Source organism: Mirounga angustirostris, unplaced genomic scaffold, assembly GCF_029215605.1.
Source record: "Mirounga angustirostris isolate CCGP_5_RB_7025 unplaced genomic scaffold, mMirAng1.0.hap1 SCAF_5, whole genome shotgun sequence".
NCBI lineage: Eukaryota > Metazoa > Chordata > Mammalia > Carnivora > Phocidae > Mirounga > Mirounga angustirostris.
In genome coordinates this window covers 21,461,636-21,477,736 of record NW_026991713.1, presented here as the reverse complement: position 1 = coordinate 21,477,736, position 16,101 = coordinate 21,461,636, and the positions used below count along the sequence as shown (strand labels likewise).

The following is a 16,101-nucleotide window of genomic DNA, read 5'->3' as shown; positions in this document are numbered from 1 at the left end:
GTGTGTGTGTGTGTGTGTGTGTGTATACCAACTGAGGGTTGCTGGAGTGGTGGGGGGTGGGAGGGATGGGGTGGGAGGGATAGACACTGGGGAGGGTATGTGCTATGGTGAGCACTGTGAATTGTGCAAGACTGCTGAATCACAGATCTGTACCTCTGAAACAAATAATACAATATATGTTTAAAAAAAGAAGAAGAAGAAGATAGCAGGAGGGGAAGAATGAAGGGGAGGGAAGTCAGAGGGGGAGATGAACCATGAGAGATGATAGACTCTGAAAAACAAACTAAGGGTTCTAGAGGAGAGAGGGGTGGGAGGATGGGTAGCCTGGTGATGGGTATTAAAGAGGGCACGTTCTGCATGGAGCACTGGGTGTTATACACAAAAATGAATCATGGAACACTACATCAAAAACTAATGCTGTAATGTATGGTGATTAACATGATAAAAAATTAAAAAAAAAAAATTTTCAGACAGACTAAATAAGTGGTTACTACAGATCCTTACTGAAAGAACTCCCATAAGATTTAATTTAGGAAAAAGGACCTGAGGTGCAAGAACTAATGTTAAATAAAGAGAATGATTAAGGGAAGGCTAAGTCTAAACACACTATTTAAAAATATAACAATAATGTTTACTTTTTTGTACTAATTTGGTTTCCTAGATACTCTGATACAAAAGAGTGGACACTTCAGACAATGAAATGGACTATTCTAGGAAATGAAATTATATAATCTTCATCATAAATAAACAATTCTTCTAGAGGAAACAGAAGTAGAAGACCTGGGTCCCAGTAGCAGTTTGGCTTTCAGTTGCTATACAACTTTGGGGAAATCACTTCATATCTCTGAAAACTCATATATCCTTCTAAATAAAGAAAATATTAAAAACTTGGTAGGGTCATTGGGAGGGCTAAACAAGATAAACAACAAATAAGACTCAAAAAGTATTTTATTAACCTATAAAATGATGAAAAATACTGTCATTATCGCTAAAAAAATAATTAGAAACATTTTTTAAAAACCTCAATGATGTTAATATTTTAAAATTACATACATATGTAATGTTTTATATATGTAAAACATATATATGTTTTAAGTCATATATATCTATAACTATATAAATATGTATAGTGTGTGTATATACATAGATAATCTCCTTTACATTATTCCAAGAAAAAAAGGTAATGTTAAATAGAACTAGTATTTTTATACAGTAGTTAAGGAAACACTGAACCCTTAAATAAAACTAGAAAAGGTTAGCAGATGATAAACATATTTTTAGCCTGGTGGATGTAATTATCTTATTAGTAAGAGAACATGAGGATGGAATGGATTGTTCTCATAAATTTAAGGTAAACAGTGGTATCAGGACCCATTTCTTGCTATCAAAGTATTATCATAAATAGTACAGAATTTAAATATGTCAAATCTATGGACTTTTCCTTATCAAAATACAGGTTAATTCCATAATATCCTCCAGTTTACTACACCCTACCTTGAGTCTGTGCGTACTATCCTCATTCAAATTAGCACCCTTCTGTTCATCTCAGCTCTCTACCCCAAATCCATAATCCATAACTGGCCAAATCTTGAAAAACTGTATTCTCATGAAATAATATTTAGTCCAAAATATTCAACAAGCAAGTTGAATGTATACAAAGAAGTAACACTAAGATAGGTGAACTCAAATCCTCTCAACCCCCAGGATTTTGGTCCTGCTTTTCTCATGGATCAAACTTCTCCATTTTTTTAATTAATCATTTCCAAGATAGACAAAACAGTTACACAGCTGATAATACAGTAACCTTCAAAATTTACCCAGTAAGGAGATGCAAAGCACTCACATCTCAGCACTGCTAAGGAAAAAACACCTCTGAACACAAGCTGTAATGAAACCAGCTGAGAGAGAAGAAATGAAATGATATACACAATTATGTTAATCGTTGAATTGCTGATGAAAGCAAAAAAAAAAGTCTCTTATTGATTGGAAATGTCTATTAAAGTCAAATCTCAGTAGCATCAAAGCTGGAAAAAATAAAAAAGACAAGTGAGAGGAAAGAGGGAGACCCTGTTTTAAAGCCCTGGGTTTTAACTTCCTTTTTTGTTTTTAGCCCTATGTATTTCAGTGGCTTCTGTGGAAGTTCAGTCATGCATATAAAGAGATTGTTATACTTTATCCAGAATTTCAAGGTGTTTTAAAATGTTTCCTTGGGTTATGTATTCCACCAGACTGTCAAAACAACAGATAGAAAAGGGATGTAGCAATATCAGAGCTTGCCTGCACTGGTTCCCCCTTCTGAATTTAACACCTCTAATACAGTCCTCCGGAACTTGAAAAAGAGAGTGAACAGATAAAGGAAGACCAATTCTTTATTAAAGGAGGAAACAGAACAAAGATGACAAGATATAAAGTAAGATTGTGGTGATGATCAGTAGAGAAAATAGAGCACGGGTACCAGTGGAGATGAAAACTTTGAGAATCATGACCCCTAACTACTATAAGAAACAAGAGCCAGTGAATAAAGATAACATCAGTGGAGATAAAGAAAGCCAATTAGGGGGCGCCTGGGTGGCTCAGTCGTTAAGCGTCTGCCTTCAGCTCAGGTCATGATCCCAGGGTCCTGGGATCGAGCCCCGCATCGGGCTCCCTGCTCAGCAGGAAGCCTGCTTCTCCCTCTCACACTCCCCTTGCTTGTGTTCCCTCTCTCGCTGTGTCTCTCTCTGTCAAATAAATAAATAAAATCTTTAAAAAAAAAAAAAAAAAAGAAAGCCTATTAGAATAGCATTTAACTCAGCAGTAACAACCCCAGGCACCCTAGCTAGTACCAATTAGCCCTATGGGCATCTCTTAGGATAAAAGATAAGAACATCCTAGCCTTTATAAACAAATACATGATTTCTGAACAAGCTGGGAGGCAAATGACCTTTTGTATCCTGCATTAGCTAGCCTATAGCTGGAGTATTGTGTTCAACTGTAGGTAATCAACTTTTACAGGAACATTGACAGATTGGAATGTGCCCAGAAAAGAGGGTTCCAAATGACAAAAGACTGAGGAAAACTTCTTGTGAAGAACAGCTGAAGGTTATAAGAAAGTTTAGATTGGAGGGGAAATGGCATAGAGAAATAAGTATGTCTTCAAATAATTCAGAAATAACATTCCTCCTCTTCAAAAGACCTCTCCTCCTATTCAACTAGGGATGTCCAGCCTCTGTCTTTATCCTTTCTTCCTTCACTTCTGTCTCAGAGGAAGCATCCATTCTCCTCCTTAAAACTAATCCTCTACTCGAGCTCTTATCACTTCTGGCTTCTTCTTGAATTTCATGAAATATCTTCATTTTTTTTCTTGCATCTTCAATTTCAGTCCCTTTACTGGATCTTTGCACCCTCCATAAAAATACAAACTCTTCCACAATCCAGCGATAAAATGCCAACCAAAGAAATTTCATGTGAACCTGATATGACTTCAAGCTCCTATCTTATATCTTACTTTTCTTTACTCCACACTTTATAAAGTCATCTTCCCTTCTCTGGGAAAAAATTCTATTTTGTTACTACCATATGCTCTGGCACATAGTAGGCAATGCCTGGCACAAAGCAGGAACTCCATAAATACCTGGTAAATGAATTAACTGATTACATGTAACTGTACTATCTTGGCACCTTTCTTACCACTGTTTTCTTATAGATCTCTTTTTCCAGAAATTCTGAGTATTTTTTTTTTCTAAGATTTTATTTATTTGACAGAGAGAGACACAGCGAGAGAGGGAACACAAGCAGGGGGAGTGGGAGAGGGAGAAGCAGGCTCCCCACTGAGCAGGGAGCCCGATGTGGGGCTCGATCCCAGGACCCTGGGATCATGACCTGATCCGAAGGCAGACGCTTAACGACTGAGCCACCCAGGCACCCCAATTCTGAGTATTCTTTATTCAGCTTCTTTTCTCTATATATATTCTCTTTCTTATAAACCCATATGTTTCCATGGCCATATCTCTCACTTCTCTGAGGCTAGCGCCATTTAAGTGGCACATCCTAAAAGAGACCTCCCCGTCCCTTCATTCAAAAATCACAGCTGGGGCGCCTGGGTGGCTCAGTTGGTTAAGTGACTGCCTTCGGCTCAGGTCATGATCCTGGAGTCCCAGGATTGAGTCCCGCATCGGGCTCCCTGCTCGGCAGGCAGTCTGCTTCTCCCTCTGACCCTCCTCCCTCTCATGCTCTCTGTCTCTCATTCTCTCTCTCTCAAATAAATAAATAAAATCTTAAAAAAAAAAAAATCACAGCAACCAGGGTATTTCCTTTATGGCACTATCACAATTTGTAATTTTTGTTTATGTTTTTATTTCTTGTTTTCCCCACCAGTCACTCCACTCCATAAGGACAGAGAACATATTTTTCCTATTCATGTAGCATAGTGCCTGGTAGCCTGGCCTGAAATGGCTGGTGGGAATATGGTACCCTTATAGGGAAGCTGAGTTTTCAGTTCAAGGGAAGGAAAAGAAGTTGCTGGGGTGGGGAGTGAGATAGGTCAGGGAAGGCCTCCCTACTAAGGTAACATCTGAGCAGACAGCTGAAGAAAGCACAGGGGGAAGTCATGTGGATTAGTAAAGCAAAGGCCTTGAGGCAGGAGCTTAGCGAGTATGTTCCAGCAAGAGCAACGAGGCCACTATAGCTAAAGCTAAGTAAAAATGGCAGAGTAGTCAGTGGAACTGGGTGGTATAAGACAACTGTCAGCCACTGTGAGGAATCTGGCTTTTGCTCCAAGTGAGATGGAAAACCACTAGAGGTTTTTTGAGCAAAAAAGTGAAATGATCTGGTTTAGTTTAATGGCTGCTTTGTTGAAAACAGATTGAAAGGAATCCATATGGACTGAATGTGTCCCCCAAAATTCAAATGTTGAAACTCTAACCCACAGTGTGACTGTATTTGAAGATAGGGCCTTTATGGAAGTATTTAAGGTTAAATGAGGTCATAAGGGTAGGAATCTATGTCATGGGATTGGTATCCTTATAAGAGTTCTCTCTCTCTCATTCTGTTTGTGCACAGAAGGCCATTTGAGGACACAATAAGAAGACAGCCATCTACAAGCCAGGAAGAGAGCTCTCACCAGGAACAGAATCTGCCAGAATCTTGATCTTTGACTTTCCAGCCTCCAGAACTGTGAGAAAATAAATGTCTGTTGTTTAGGCTGCCCAGTCTATGGGATTTTGTTATGGTCACCTGAGCAGACTAACACAGAGGCAAAGGAAAAAGAAGGGAAACCAGGTTGGAGGAAGGAGATGTGCAGGATTTAAGCTAAGTTCCAATGTAAATTTAAGGTAATAATGGAGGGGATGAAAACTAGTGAAATTCTAGAGCACAAAGCCAATAGGATTTGCTGAGGGGCTAAATGTAAAATATGAAAGAAACCCTGAAGTTTTGGCAACTAAACAACCAGCAGGATGGTAATGCCATTTGCTAAAATGGGAAAGATTGGAAGATGGGCAAACCTGGGGAGAAGGGGTTATGGAAGCTAAATGTTCAGTTTTGGAAATGTTTGGATGCTCACTAGTCATCCAGTAGATATGTGCAGTAGGCAACTATGTACCGAATATAGAATTCAGGGTAAGGTTCAAGATGAGTAAATAAACTTTGTTGTTGTCAAAGATGTCATCTGAAGTCAAAGGATTGAATGAAGTCAACTAGGAAGCAAGGAAGATGAGAACAATTAACCATGGAATGTGGATGAGACAGATTACACTACTCTGCCTGCCTTTCATATGTTCTTTGTCATTTGGCTGCAGTTCCTTCCACTTACGCGGGTGGAGTGTATTTCCCACCCCCGATTTGGGACTTGGCTTTTTGTAAGTTCCTTTAGGCATTGTATGGCACATACATGATACATGATACAAAGCAGAGGCCCAAAATGTGCTTAGTTGGTTGGGCTTACTTAGGCCATGCCCTAGCTAGTCCCAGGAGAAAAAGAATAGATACACAAAGCAGAGCAGACGAGACAAACTTACAGCATGAAGTAGAGCTTCCCCATATGACCTACAAACCTGTCAATGAGGAAAAAAATGCTGTTGCTTACTACTGTATGCCACTGGGATTTCTGTGTTTGTTGTACAGCAGTCCCGTGGCAATGGCAAGAGCTAACTATTACAGCAATTCACAGAGCTCAATGTAAAGATCTACTGAAATAAAGTCTGGCTCAGGAGAGGGAGGTACGACTTTACAAAAAAGAACAGAAGGGCGCCTGGGTGGCTCAGTTGGTTAAGCGACTGCCTTCGGCTCAGGTCATGATCCTGGAGTCCCGGGATCGAATCCCGCATTGGGCTCCCTGCTCGGCAGGGAGTCTGCTTCTCCCTCTGACCCTCCCCCCTCTCATGTGCTCTCTCTCTCATTCTCTCTTTCTCAAATAAATAAATAAAATCTTTAAAAAAAAAAAACAAAAACAAAAACAAAAAAGAACAGTAAACAGAAAGGTTTAATTCTTGAGCAGCTCCTATGGATAAGAGGTTTGTAAGGCCTGATAGATTTATCTATCTAGCTGCAAGGCTAAATGGAAGGCATTCAGGGTCTTAGACTCTACCCTACCTGAAGTAAGACCAAGAAGGAGCAGAGAAGCAAGAGAGAATAGTGACTCAGATGTCAAAAGAAAAGTGTTTCAAAGAAGAAGATCTACTTTGTCAATGCCGATGATAAATCAAATTCACTACTGGCTCTAACAATATGGAAGCCATCAGTCCCCTTCATCAAAGGGAAAAACAAGGACTTTTAACAGACTGAGGGAGCTGGAGTGGTTTCAAGAGAGAATGAGGGAAAGAAATATGATATAATGAGTAAAAACAACTCTTTCTCAATATGTTGTTATGAAGGGGATTAGAGAAAGGGAACAAGAGCTAGAGGGAAATGTGGGTTCGAGAGAGGTTTTTTTAAAAGATGGGAAATATTATAACATCTTTGTGTCCTTATGGGAGTGATGCAGTTGAGAGGGGAAAATGTACAGTATTTTAAGGGGAGGATCAGGTGTACAAGTAGAGGAGGAGTCAGTCTTAGGAATAAACCAAAGTTCATTTAAAGCACCAGGAAGGAAAGCAAATACACATCCACTGGCAAATGTGTTGGTACAAATATGTGACTGCTTCTGTTTCCTCAGTGAAGTAAAGCAAAGTCATGATCACAGTGATAACAGGGAGGAAAATGTTAAAGTTTTGGGAAAAAGAAATTTTAAATAATCATCTAGGGAAGAAGGAGTGAATGGATTATTAAAATGTAATCTATCCATTTAAGCACATATTTCTCCTGCCACTAGAAGCACTTAGAGATCAAAAATGGTACCTTACTCAGCTTTACATCTTAACAGCTCCTAGCATGGGAACCTATACTCTTCATTATTAGTTTTCTATAATTTTACTTTCATTTCCTTTAATATGCAAATAAAATCCAATTGGCTTAATGTTTTGCTAGTACTTTTAACTTTTTAAATTTTAATAAGAGAAACTTACAAGAAACACAGCTAAAGCACTAGCATAAAAAGACACCATCACTACCTACTTACCCAAATCAGGTTTGAAATCCACAGAAATAATTGCTAATTTCAAGAGGATCTTGCCAATTAAAACCCATTTTCTTAATATCTTAATATGATGGATTCTCTTTATTAAGAAATCCTTTAAGACTAATGGGTTTATACATAAATATAATATGAAATTTACCTAAGTGGTAATTAAATTGTTTTTCTCATTAGTTCAAATATGTGTTATAATTCAAAACTGCTCAAAGAGAAATGAAGCAGAAACCAAAACTTATACAGAAAAAACATAAATTACACATTTTAAAACATTTGCAATTACAAGAAAAAAAGACAATCTTCTAAAGTCATCTCTAAATTTTAAAGAACTATTTATAATGATTTGAATGTAATTAAAGTCTAAATGTGTACTGCTGTAATTTACCAAATGGGATTATTTTTAATACTGCTAATTTCCAACTGGTTAACTACAACAATTTAATGAATATTAAAGCCACTGAAACAATTTAAGGTTACTGCCTGATTCTTCCCTCTTACCCAGTAAGAATATCAACAAATTTCTACTTTAAATTTAATATTAAAAAAATTGGCAGAGATCTTGCCATTTGCAACGACATGGATGGAACTGGAGGGTATTATGCTGAGCGAAATAAGTCAATCAGAGAAAGACATGTATCATATGACCTCACTGATATGAGGAATTCTTAATCTCAGGAAACAAACTGAGGGTTGCTGGAGTGGGGGGTGGGGTGGGAGGGATGGGGTGGCTGGGTGATAGACACTGGGGAGGGTATGTGCTCTGGTAAGCGCTGTGAAGTATGCAAGACTGTTGAATCACAGATCTGTACCTCTGAAACAAATAATACATTATATGTTAAGGAAAAAAAAACAGAAGAAGATAGCAGGAGGGGAAGAATGAAGGGGGGGAAATCGGAGGGGGAGGTGAACCATGAGAGACGATGGACTCTGAAAAAAAACTGAGGGTTCTAGAGGGGAGGGGGGTGGGAGGATGGGTTAGCCTGGTGATGGGTATTAAAGAGGGCATGTTCTGCATGGAGCACTGGGTGTTATGCACAAACAATGAATCATGGAACACTACATCAAAAACTAATGATGTAATGTATGGTGATTAACATAACAATAAAAAAATTTGCAGCAGGGGCACCTGGGTGGCTCAGTTGGTTAAGTATCTGACTCTTGATTTCGGCTCAGGTCCTGATCTCAGGGTAGTGAGATCAAGCCCCACATCAGGCTCCACTTGGAACCTGCTTGAGATTCTCTCTCTCCTCCTGCCTCTGCCCCTCCCCTCCCACTCTCCCCCTCTCAAAACAAACAAACAAACAAAAAAAAACCCAACAACTTTGCAGTGAATGTGATGGGCAAACTTGGTGACAGTTCATTTGAATTCCATAATAAAATTAAACACTGACCCAAAAAAGGCAATGAAACAAACAAAAAAAAATGCATGTTTTCTATAAATAAAGCATAACAACAAAAGCAAAACATCAACTAAGGCTAACTAAATACTAGAAGATTCAATTCATTGAGATATATTTTAGAATATGTTGTCAGTTCTACTTCTTGAAAACCTTCAAGATGAAATCATAAAGTGAGTATAAATAACAAAACATTGCCCACCCTGCTCAGGTACCAGCCCTGATGCTTCTGATTAAGGGTTCACAGTGGTCTAAACATATTTTGCTCCTTTCATCTGATATATGAGTAACAAACCCAAATGCTATTGGGGCAAAGTAGAAAACCTAAAGGAATGAATCTGGCAATGACAGAAGATGGTAGAAAGAGGTAGAGAGAGGTTGGGACCTTGGAAGGTATATACCGCATCTTAAAGCATTCAAATTCAATATTTTAAAATACTATTTTAGCCAAATAATGCATATTTGCAAGCTAAGTTATACCTAAATTCAAAGTCCTAAAGCCATCAAGCTCCTCTTCAAATATTACTCTATGTCTCTTCAATTCCTCCCTCTTACAATCTATATTTTATTCACTGATCTCTCCATAGCATTTTGCCCTACTCTTTATTTTAGTATGTCATATATAGGAGGTATTCTTGCAAGTTTTTGTATCCTCCACTAAATTCTGGGCAGAGATCTTACTTATCTTTAATTCTCCAAAAACATAAATAATATAGTAAGTAGTATTTTATATAAAAAAGATGTACCATATACATACATAAAATTGAAGCCAGACTCTTTCTCTTCTGGCCATGTCATCTAGTAAAAAATATAAAAAGATCTGGGCCATGGACATGAAGTGAGTTATTGATCTCAGTCATAGTGAAGTCCTTGGTTATGAAGTGCTCTGTGCCATCAAGTTTAGAAATATTCCAGAAGTGTCTGGGGCACCTGGGTGGCTCAGTTGGTTAAGTGTCTGCCTTTGGTTCAGGTCATGATCCTGGAGTCCTGGGATTGAGCCCACTTTGGGCTCCCTACTCAGTGGGAAGTCTGCTTGTCCCTCTCCCACCGGCTTGTGCACGCTCTCTCTCCCTCTCTCAAATGAATAAATAAAATCTTTAAAAAAAATATTCCAGAAGTTTTATGAAAGCAGTAAATCTAGATTAGAGAAATTCAACATTCAGACAATAAACATCTAGCTTATCATTAAACACACTTTAAGATAGTAACTTTGTGAGTCACTTAAAATAGTAAATATGTATCTATCTCATTTTAATTGAGGGGAAAATTGGGGTTTTTTTAACATGAGGACTAGAAAAAATTCTTGTGTTTATTTTTAAGGCTGCAAAAGTAGAATAAATAAAAAATTAAGAAAAGATTTTATAAATACCTAAATAGCTAAATAAGACAGGCAAAGCTCCAACGAAAAGTCTGTTTCGGGGAACCAGCCTGAAATGTAGGATGAGAAGGCCTAAAATTTTTATTTTATTTTATTTTATTTTATAAGGCCTAAGATTTTTAAAATTTCGGTGGAAAACAAAGAAGAAACAAAATCCAACCTCTAAACAATTCCTAGGAAAAGTAACCCCACAGTTTTGAGCACTAACAGCATTTGGAATGTTGCAAAGCTGGCTGCATTTGTTCCCTCTGGGTATTTGCACCCCTTTAACAATTCACAACCTCTTCTAATTAAGAGGTAAAATCTGTTTTACCAATCCTTGAATTTAGGCTGCCTTTGTGACATGTTGGCTTATCAAACACTACAGAAAAGACAGGATGCTTGTTCCCAGCCTAGACCTCAAGAGACTTTGTATAACCCTCTTCCCTCCCTCCTTCCTTCTGTCTCTTGTGTGCACACATGCATGCACATAGAACCATACCACTGTCATGTGAACAAGCCCAAGGTGGCCTGCTGGATCATTAAAGACACATGGCAACCTCACCCATTATCCCAGGCAAAATCCAGCCAATCTCTACAGCAGAGCCACTCAACTGATTTCTAATTGACCCCAGACACATGAGAGAACTTAGCCAAGACAGAACTACCCAGTGAGGCTCAGACTAAATCACCAACCACAGAATTATGAGCTAAATAAGTATTACTGTGTTAAGCCATTAAGTTTCAGGATAGTTTGTTACACAGCAATAGCTTAAGGGAAAAGGACACAATCTGACAGGAACCAAAAGGGTCTCTGGAAGATAAGAATGTTGCCACTGACTTGGGAGACAAAAAACAGTAATAAAAGGAAAAAACGGTTAAAAAAAAGTTAACCTTGGAATTGGAGTTAACTTGAAACAGATAATAAAAGTAGGTTGCCCTTAAAAATAAAAAAGTAGGTTGCCCTTTTCCTTGTGGAGAAACCTTTCCAAATGTCATCCATGCTTCAAAGTTCAACTCAAATCACACCTCTCCAATAAAATTCCTTCTGACTGCCCTTAGACAAAATGATTTTTCCTTCATTAATCATGTATAGACAGTTCACTATTATGTAAAGAGGCCTGGATTTTAATCAGTAAGTATAAATTCATATTCTAGGTTTATCAGCTATACATCCTTAGGCAATTTTGTTAACTCTTTGAATCTGATTCCTCATCTCTTAACTGGAACTTAGTAGCTCTTAATCCCACAGGAGGGCTGTTAAAAATGGATTCTAGGGCGCCTGGGTGGCTCAGTCGGTTAAGCGACTGCCTTCGGCTCAGGTCATGATCCTGGAGTCCCGGGATCGAGTCCCGCATCGGGCTCCCTACTCGGCGGGGAGTCTGCTTCTCCCTCTGACCCTCCTCCCTCTCATGCTCTCTGTCTCTCATTCTCTCTGTCTCAAATAAATAAATAAAATCTTTAAAAAAAAAAAAAAAAAGAATCTAGATCTTTAAAAAAAAAAAATGGATTCTAAATGTGTCAACATATTAAACACTAAGTACATACTCAAAAGTATTACATTGAATTTTGATTCATTCTTTCATTCATTCAACTCTGACTGGATTCCTAGTGTATGTCAAGCTGTGTGCCGGACACTGGGAGGGAACAATTACTAATGATACCACACACAACAGCCTCCTAATAATAATTTTTCATTCATAAAGCCCTAAAATTAGAATGAGGTTAGAAATTATGCCTTAGATCTCTTCATATTTCCCAGCAGCGTGTGGCACAGCATCTTGAATTTAACAGTTATAAAAATATTTGTGAACAATTTAATTAAAAATGAAAAGATTTCTACATATAAGCTTTAATGTCTGTATCTCAAAGCAAAGCAAGAGCATCATCACTTTTAAATCATAGCTAAAAGAAGACTCACTTGACAGCTCACATCCATTCCTGCTTCCAACAGCACCTGAACGACTGCTTTGTGACCATTGCGAGCAGCGAGGTGGAGCGGCGTGTGCTTTCTAGTGTTGCAGCTCATTAAGTTAGGGTGTGCACTGATGATCATTTTGACCACCCTAAGTCGCCCATAGAGTGCTGCCAGATCCAAAGGTGTTTCTAGCTTACTGTTCCTGATGGTAGGATCGGTGAGCTCTTCTAGGAGAACAGCAACTACTTCTGAGTGTCCATATTGAGCCGCACAGTGCAGGGCAGTTTCATTTTCATTGTTCTGTTAAGACAAAGATATAAGATTGAAGTTTTCAGAAATTCCATTATCAAAATCTAAACAGTAATTTAAAACCAGAGATACTCTGAAAATGTAAGTTTAAGATTTATCTATTTTAATAAGTATGCCTAATAGAATATTTGTTAAAGTATCTTATTGCACCAAAACATCACATTTTTTAATCATTTCAATAAGGAAAATCAAATTTTCCCCTGCATTATATATTCCAATTTCCGGGAGTGATAAATGATTTAGCCATGTCAGTCAGTGGCCCTGCTGGGCCCAGATGGTCAGTGTTATCTGTACTGTGCATCATGCCTCCGTGACATTTGTTAATGAGAGAGATTAATAACAATTATAACCCACTTTTAACAGACTGGCTTCCTAAGAGAGATGGCAAATTCTTGATAATGAAAGATTTATGGAAAGACTTCCCAAATTAAGTTTCATTTTATTTTCCATACAAGTACAAATCATTGCTTCTTTTGCAAAGAGAATGAAGACATACTGGCCCTAAGATTAAACCACATATCTTTGAAATATAATTATGGTTTGAGAGGCAGACTTAAAGCCACTGCCAGACAAGTTACAAGGAGTATTACATTATTACATATGCACCTAATAAGTGTTGCAGTTGAAAATCAAGATTTTCCAGGAAATTTAGCAAGATAAAAACTGTACCTGATGGATCAAGAGAGTATAATGCTGAGTGAAATAAGATAAAGACAAACACCATATGATTTCACTCATATGTGGAATTTAAGAAACAAAACAAATGAACAAAGAAAAAGAGACAAACCAAGAAAAGACTCTTAACTATAGAGAACACAGATGGTTCCTGGGGGGGGGGGGGGGAGTGAAACAGGTGACAGGGATTAAGAGTACACTTATCTTGATTAACCCTGAGTAATATATGGAGTTGCTGAATCACTATATTGTGCACCTGAAATGAATATAACACTGTATGTTAACTACACTGGAATTAAACATTTTTTTAAATGTTAAAACAACAGAGAAAACTAAACCCCATCTCAAGGCAAATGGACCTTTCAGTCCATTTGGGCAGATGGCGTAGGTAGATTGTATATGACTATGTCAGGAGGTAGAAGGATCAGTCAGGAGAAACGTAAACAAGAAATTTTAGTAACAAAAATGCCATGATCCTGAGTAAGGGTTCTAGAGAGAAAGAGGCTGCCATCATCAGAGTCATCATCAGAGCTAACACTATGTACCAGGCACAGCTGCATTCCATTTATGTGTACTCTAATCTTCACTCTGCTATTATTATCATTATTGCCACTTTACAGATGAGGAACTGAGGCACTGAGAAATTAAATAACTAGCCTTCAAGTATACGGCCATTTAGTGTTGGGGCCAGGATCTGAACCCAAAGTCACTGCTCTTTTTTTTTTTTTAAAGATATTATTTATTTGAGAGAGTTTGCGAGAGAGAGAGAGGAGCAGGGGAAGGGCAGGGGGAAAGGGAGAAGCAGACTCCCCACTGAGCAGGGAGCCTGACGCAGGGCTCTATCCCAGAAGTCTGGAAGTTGGGGATCATGACCTGAGCTGAAGGCAGATGCTTAACCGACTGAGCCACCCTGTCACCCCCCCCAAAGTCACTGCTCTTAATACCATCTTCCACAATAACAACTGTTACTACTGTCATTTGCTGAATCTCTAAAAACCATATACATTGTCTCATTTCCCCTACACCACACTGTCTGCCAAGTATTGCTATATAGTCAGAGAAGAAAAGGAAATTAGTGCTGAAAGCAGAATTTCTACAGATTTTGCTCAAAAGAATACCAACTGAGTTGTAACAGGAACTAGCTACTTAGATAGCTGCTTTGACCACATAAAAGGACAAACAGGGTTCAAACCCAAATAAATCTTAATGTTCCCAAAAGTAATTCAGACTTGCTCTGGCTGAAGGATGCAAATAAGTTGAGAGTAGAGAGTTAAGAGCAGAGGGAGGATTTAAAAACTTAAAGAGTAGTCGAAAAAAAAAAAATTTAATGAGCACTTTGAAAGACTTCTTACTACTTTACCTTCCAAATAAAAGTATCAGAAGAGTGCATTTGAAGGCCAAACCCAGAAAAAATACCTACTCCTTGGAGACAATCAACAAGAAATTAAGATTGGATAGACGGGGAATCCAGCTGAAGGCACTGATTCTTCCAACATTTTAGGAGGAGTCATTCTTGTTCTTAGTTTGAATGTGCTGCTACAGTCTACTTCCTCATAGAGACTGACCACATACAGGTCTATACAGGTCTACATTCCCTGATTTTTCTTATCTGGCTAAGTTTTATAAGCCTGATAAGAAAATCAATCTATTACCTATACCATAAAAATATGATATAGAAATATGCCTTCTGATCAAAGCAAATTTTCCCGTGGTTAGAAAGAAACTCAATTTTTAAAACACAGCACCTCTTTGAGAAAAAGAAGAGCCCATTACAAAATAATGACTCCTCAAACACATCTCTACATTTGCAGAGGCCTTAGCATAGGAAATTATAAGTGCAAAACTGAAACTTTCTCTATTAACACCAATTAGATTGTTCAGATCTCAAGAAAAATTATTTCAATCATGCCAGACTTACTCAGGAAAAAATATTCATAGTTTACCCATGATCAACACATACTTGTACTGTCAGATCAGGAAGACCACAACCATGGTACCTTTATAAAAGGCATGATTGTATACATGTATCTGTACTAACAAGTGATCTAAAAGAATCGGATTTGAAATACAGACTGTGTAGAAGCACTGATTAATAACTGCCTTATGTCTACAATGAACATTCTTGAGCAGTTCTGAATTCCCTCTTTTTTACCAAATGGGTGTTCTCCAAAAAATTAGGACACTTCTACTTATAGACAATGGGTAGCAGAACAAAACTGGCTGACAAAAGCTATTTACCAAAAGATCTTGCTTCAAAATAAAACTAATGGAAATTAACATTAGTTAGGTTTGAATTTTAGTAAATGGTAAGTGAATATACTTATCAGATAGGGCTCCTCTTGTTTTTGCCCTAATGTTTAAAAAAAAAAAAAAGAGGAAAAGAAGGTAAAGGGGGGAAGAGATGAATATACAGAGAAACATAAAATGCAAACATATATAACATCAAAAAAAGGAAATAATAAATCAGTTGACAAAAGAGAGGAAGGATTATACAATTACAATTATAAAAAATATGAAAACCATAATCAGGGCACGGTCTACTTTGTTTTCAAAATTACATTGTCCTAAATTGGCCACTAATTCTAGGGCAGTATAGAATGGTGACCTATGTTGAAGTGCTGACACATACTTGATCTCTCTGAACCTATCTTATCAGAAAAATGTGAATATTACCCTCCCTACAAACCTTGGAGTATAGCTTATAAATCAAAAGAAATAACATAAAGGCAAATGCTTCGTAAATGTTAAATATCAAAATATAAGACAGAATTATTTTGAAAGAAAGCTGTATTAGAAACCAAAGACTACTTTCAGAAATCAGAACGAAGCCCTGACAATTATACATAATTTTATTATCATAACATGGAGCATAATTGGTTAGGAGTTTGAGTTTTGCATC

The 16,101-nt window shown here is 37.7% G+C and overlaps 1 protein-coding gene across 1 annotated transcript in view; it reads right to left on the bottom strand.

Annotated features, from left to right (window-relative positions):
- Nucleotides 1-16,101, bottom strand: part of ANKS1B (ankyrin repeat and sterile alpha motif domain containing 1B) — a 1,110,621-nt gene that overhangs the window by 949,671 nt on the left and 144,849 nt on the right. Inside the window, exon 4 of the mRNA XM_064590752.1 lies at nt 12,222-12,518. Within this exon, the coding sequence (XP_064446822.1) occupies nt 12,222-12,518 (297 nt within the window). The remainder of the gene's footprint in view (nt 1-12,221; nt 12,519-16,101) is intronic.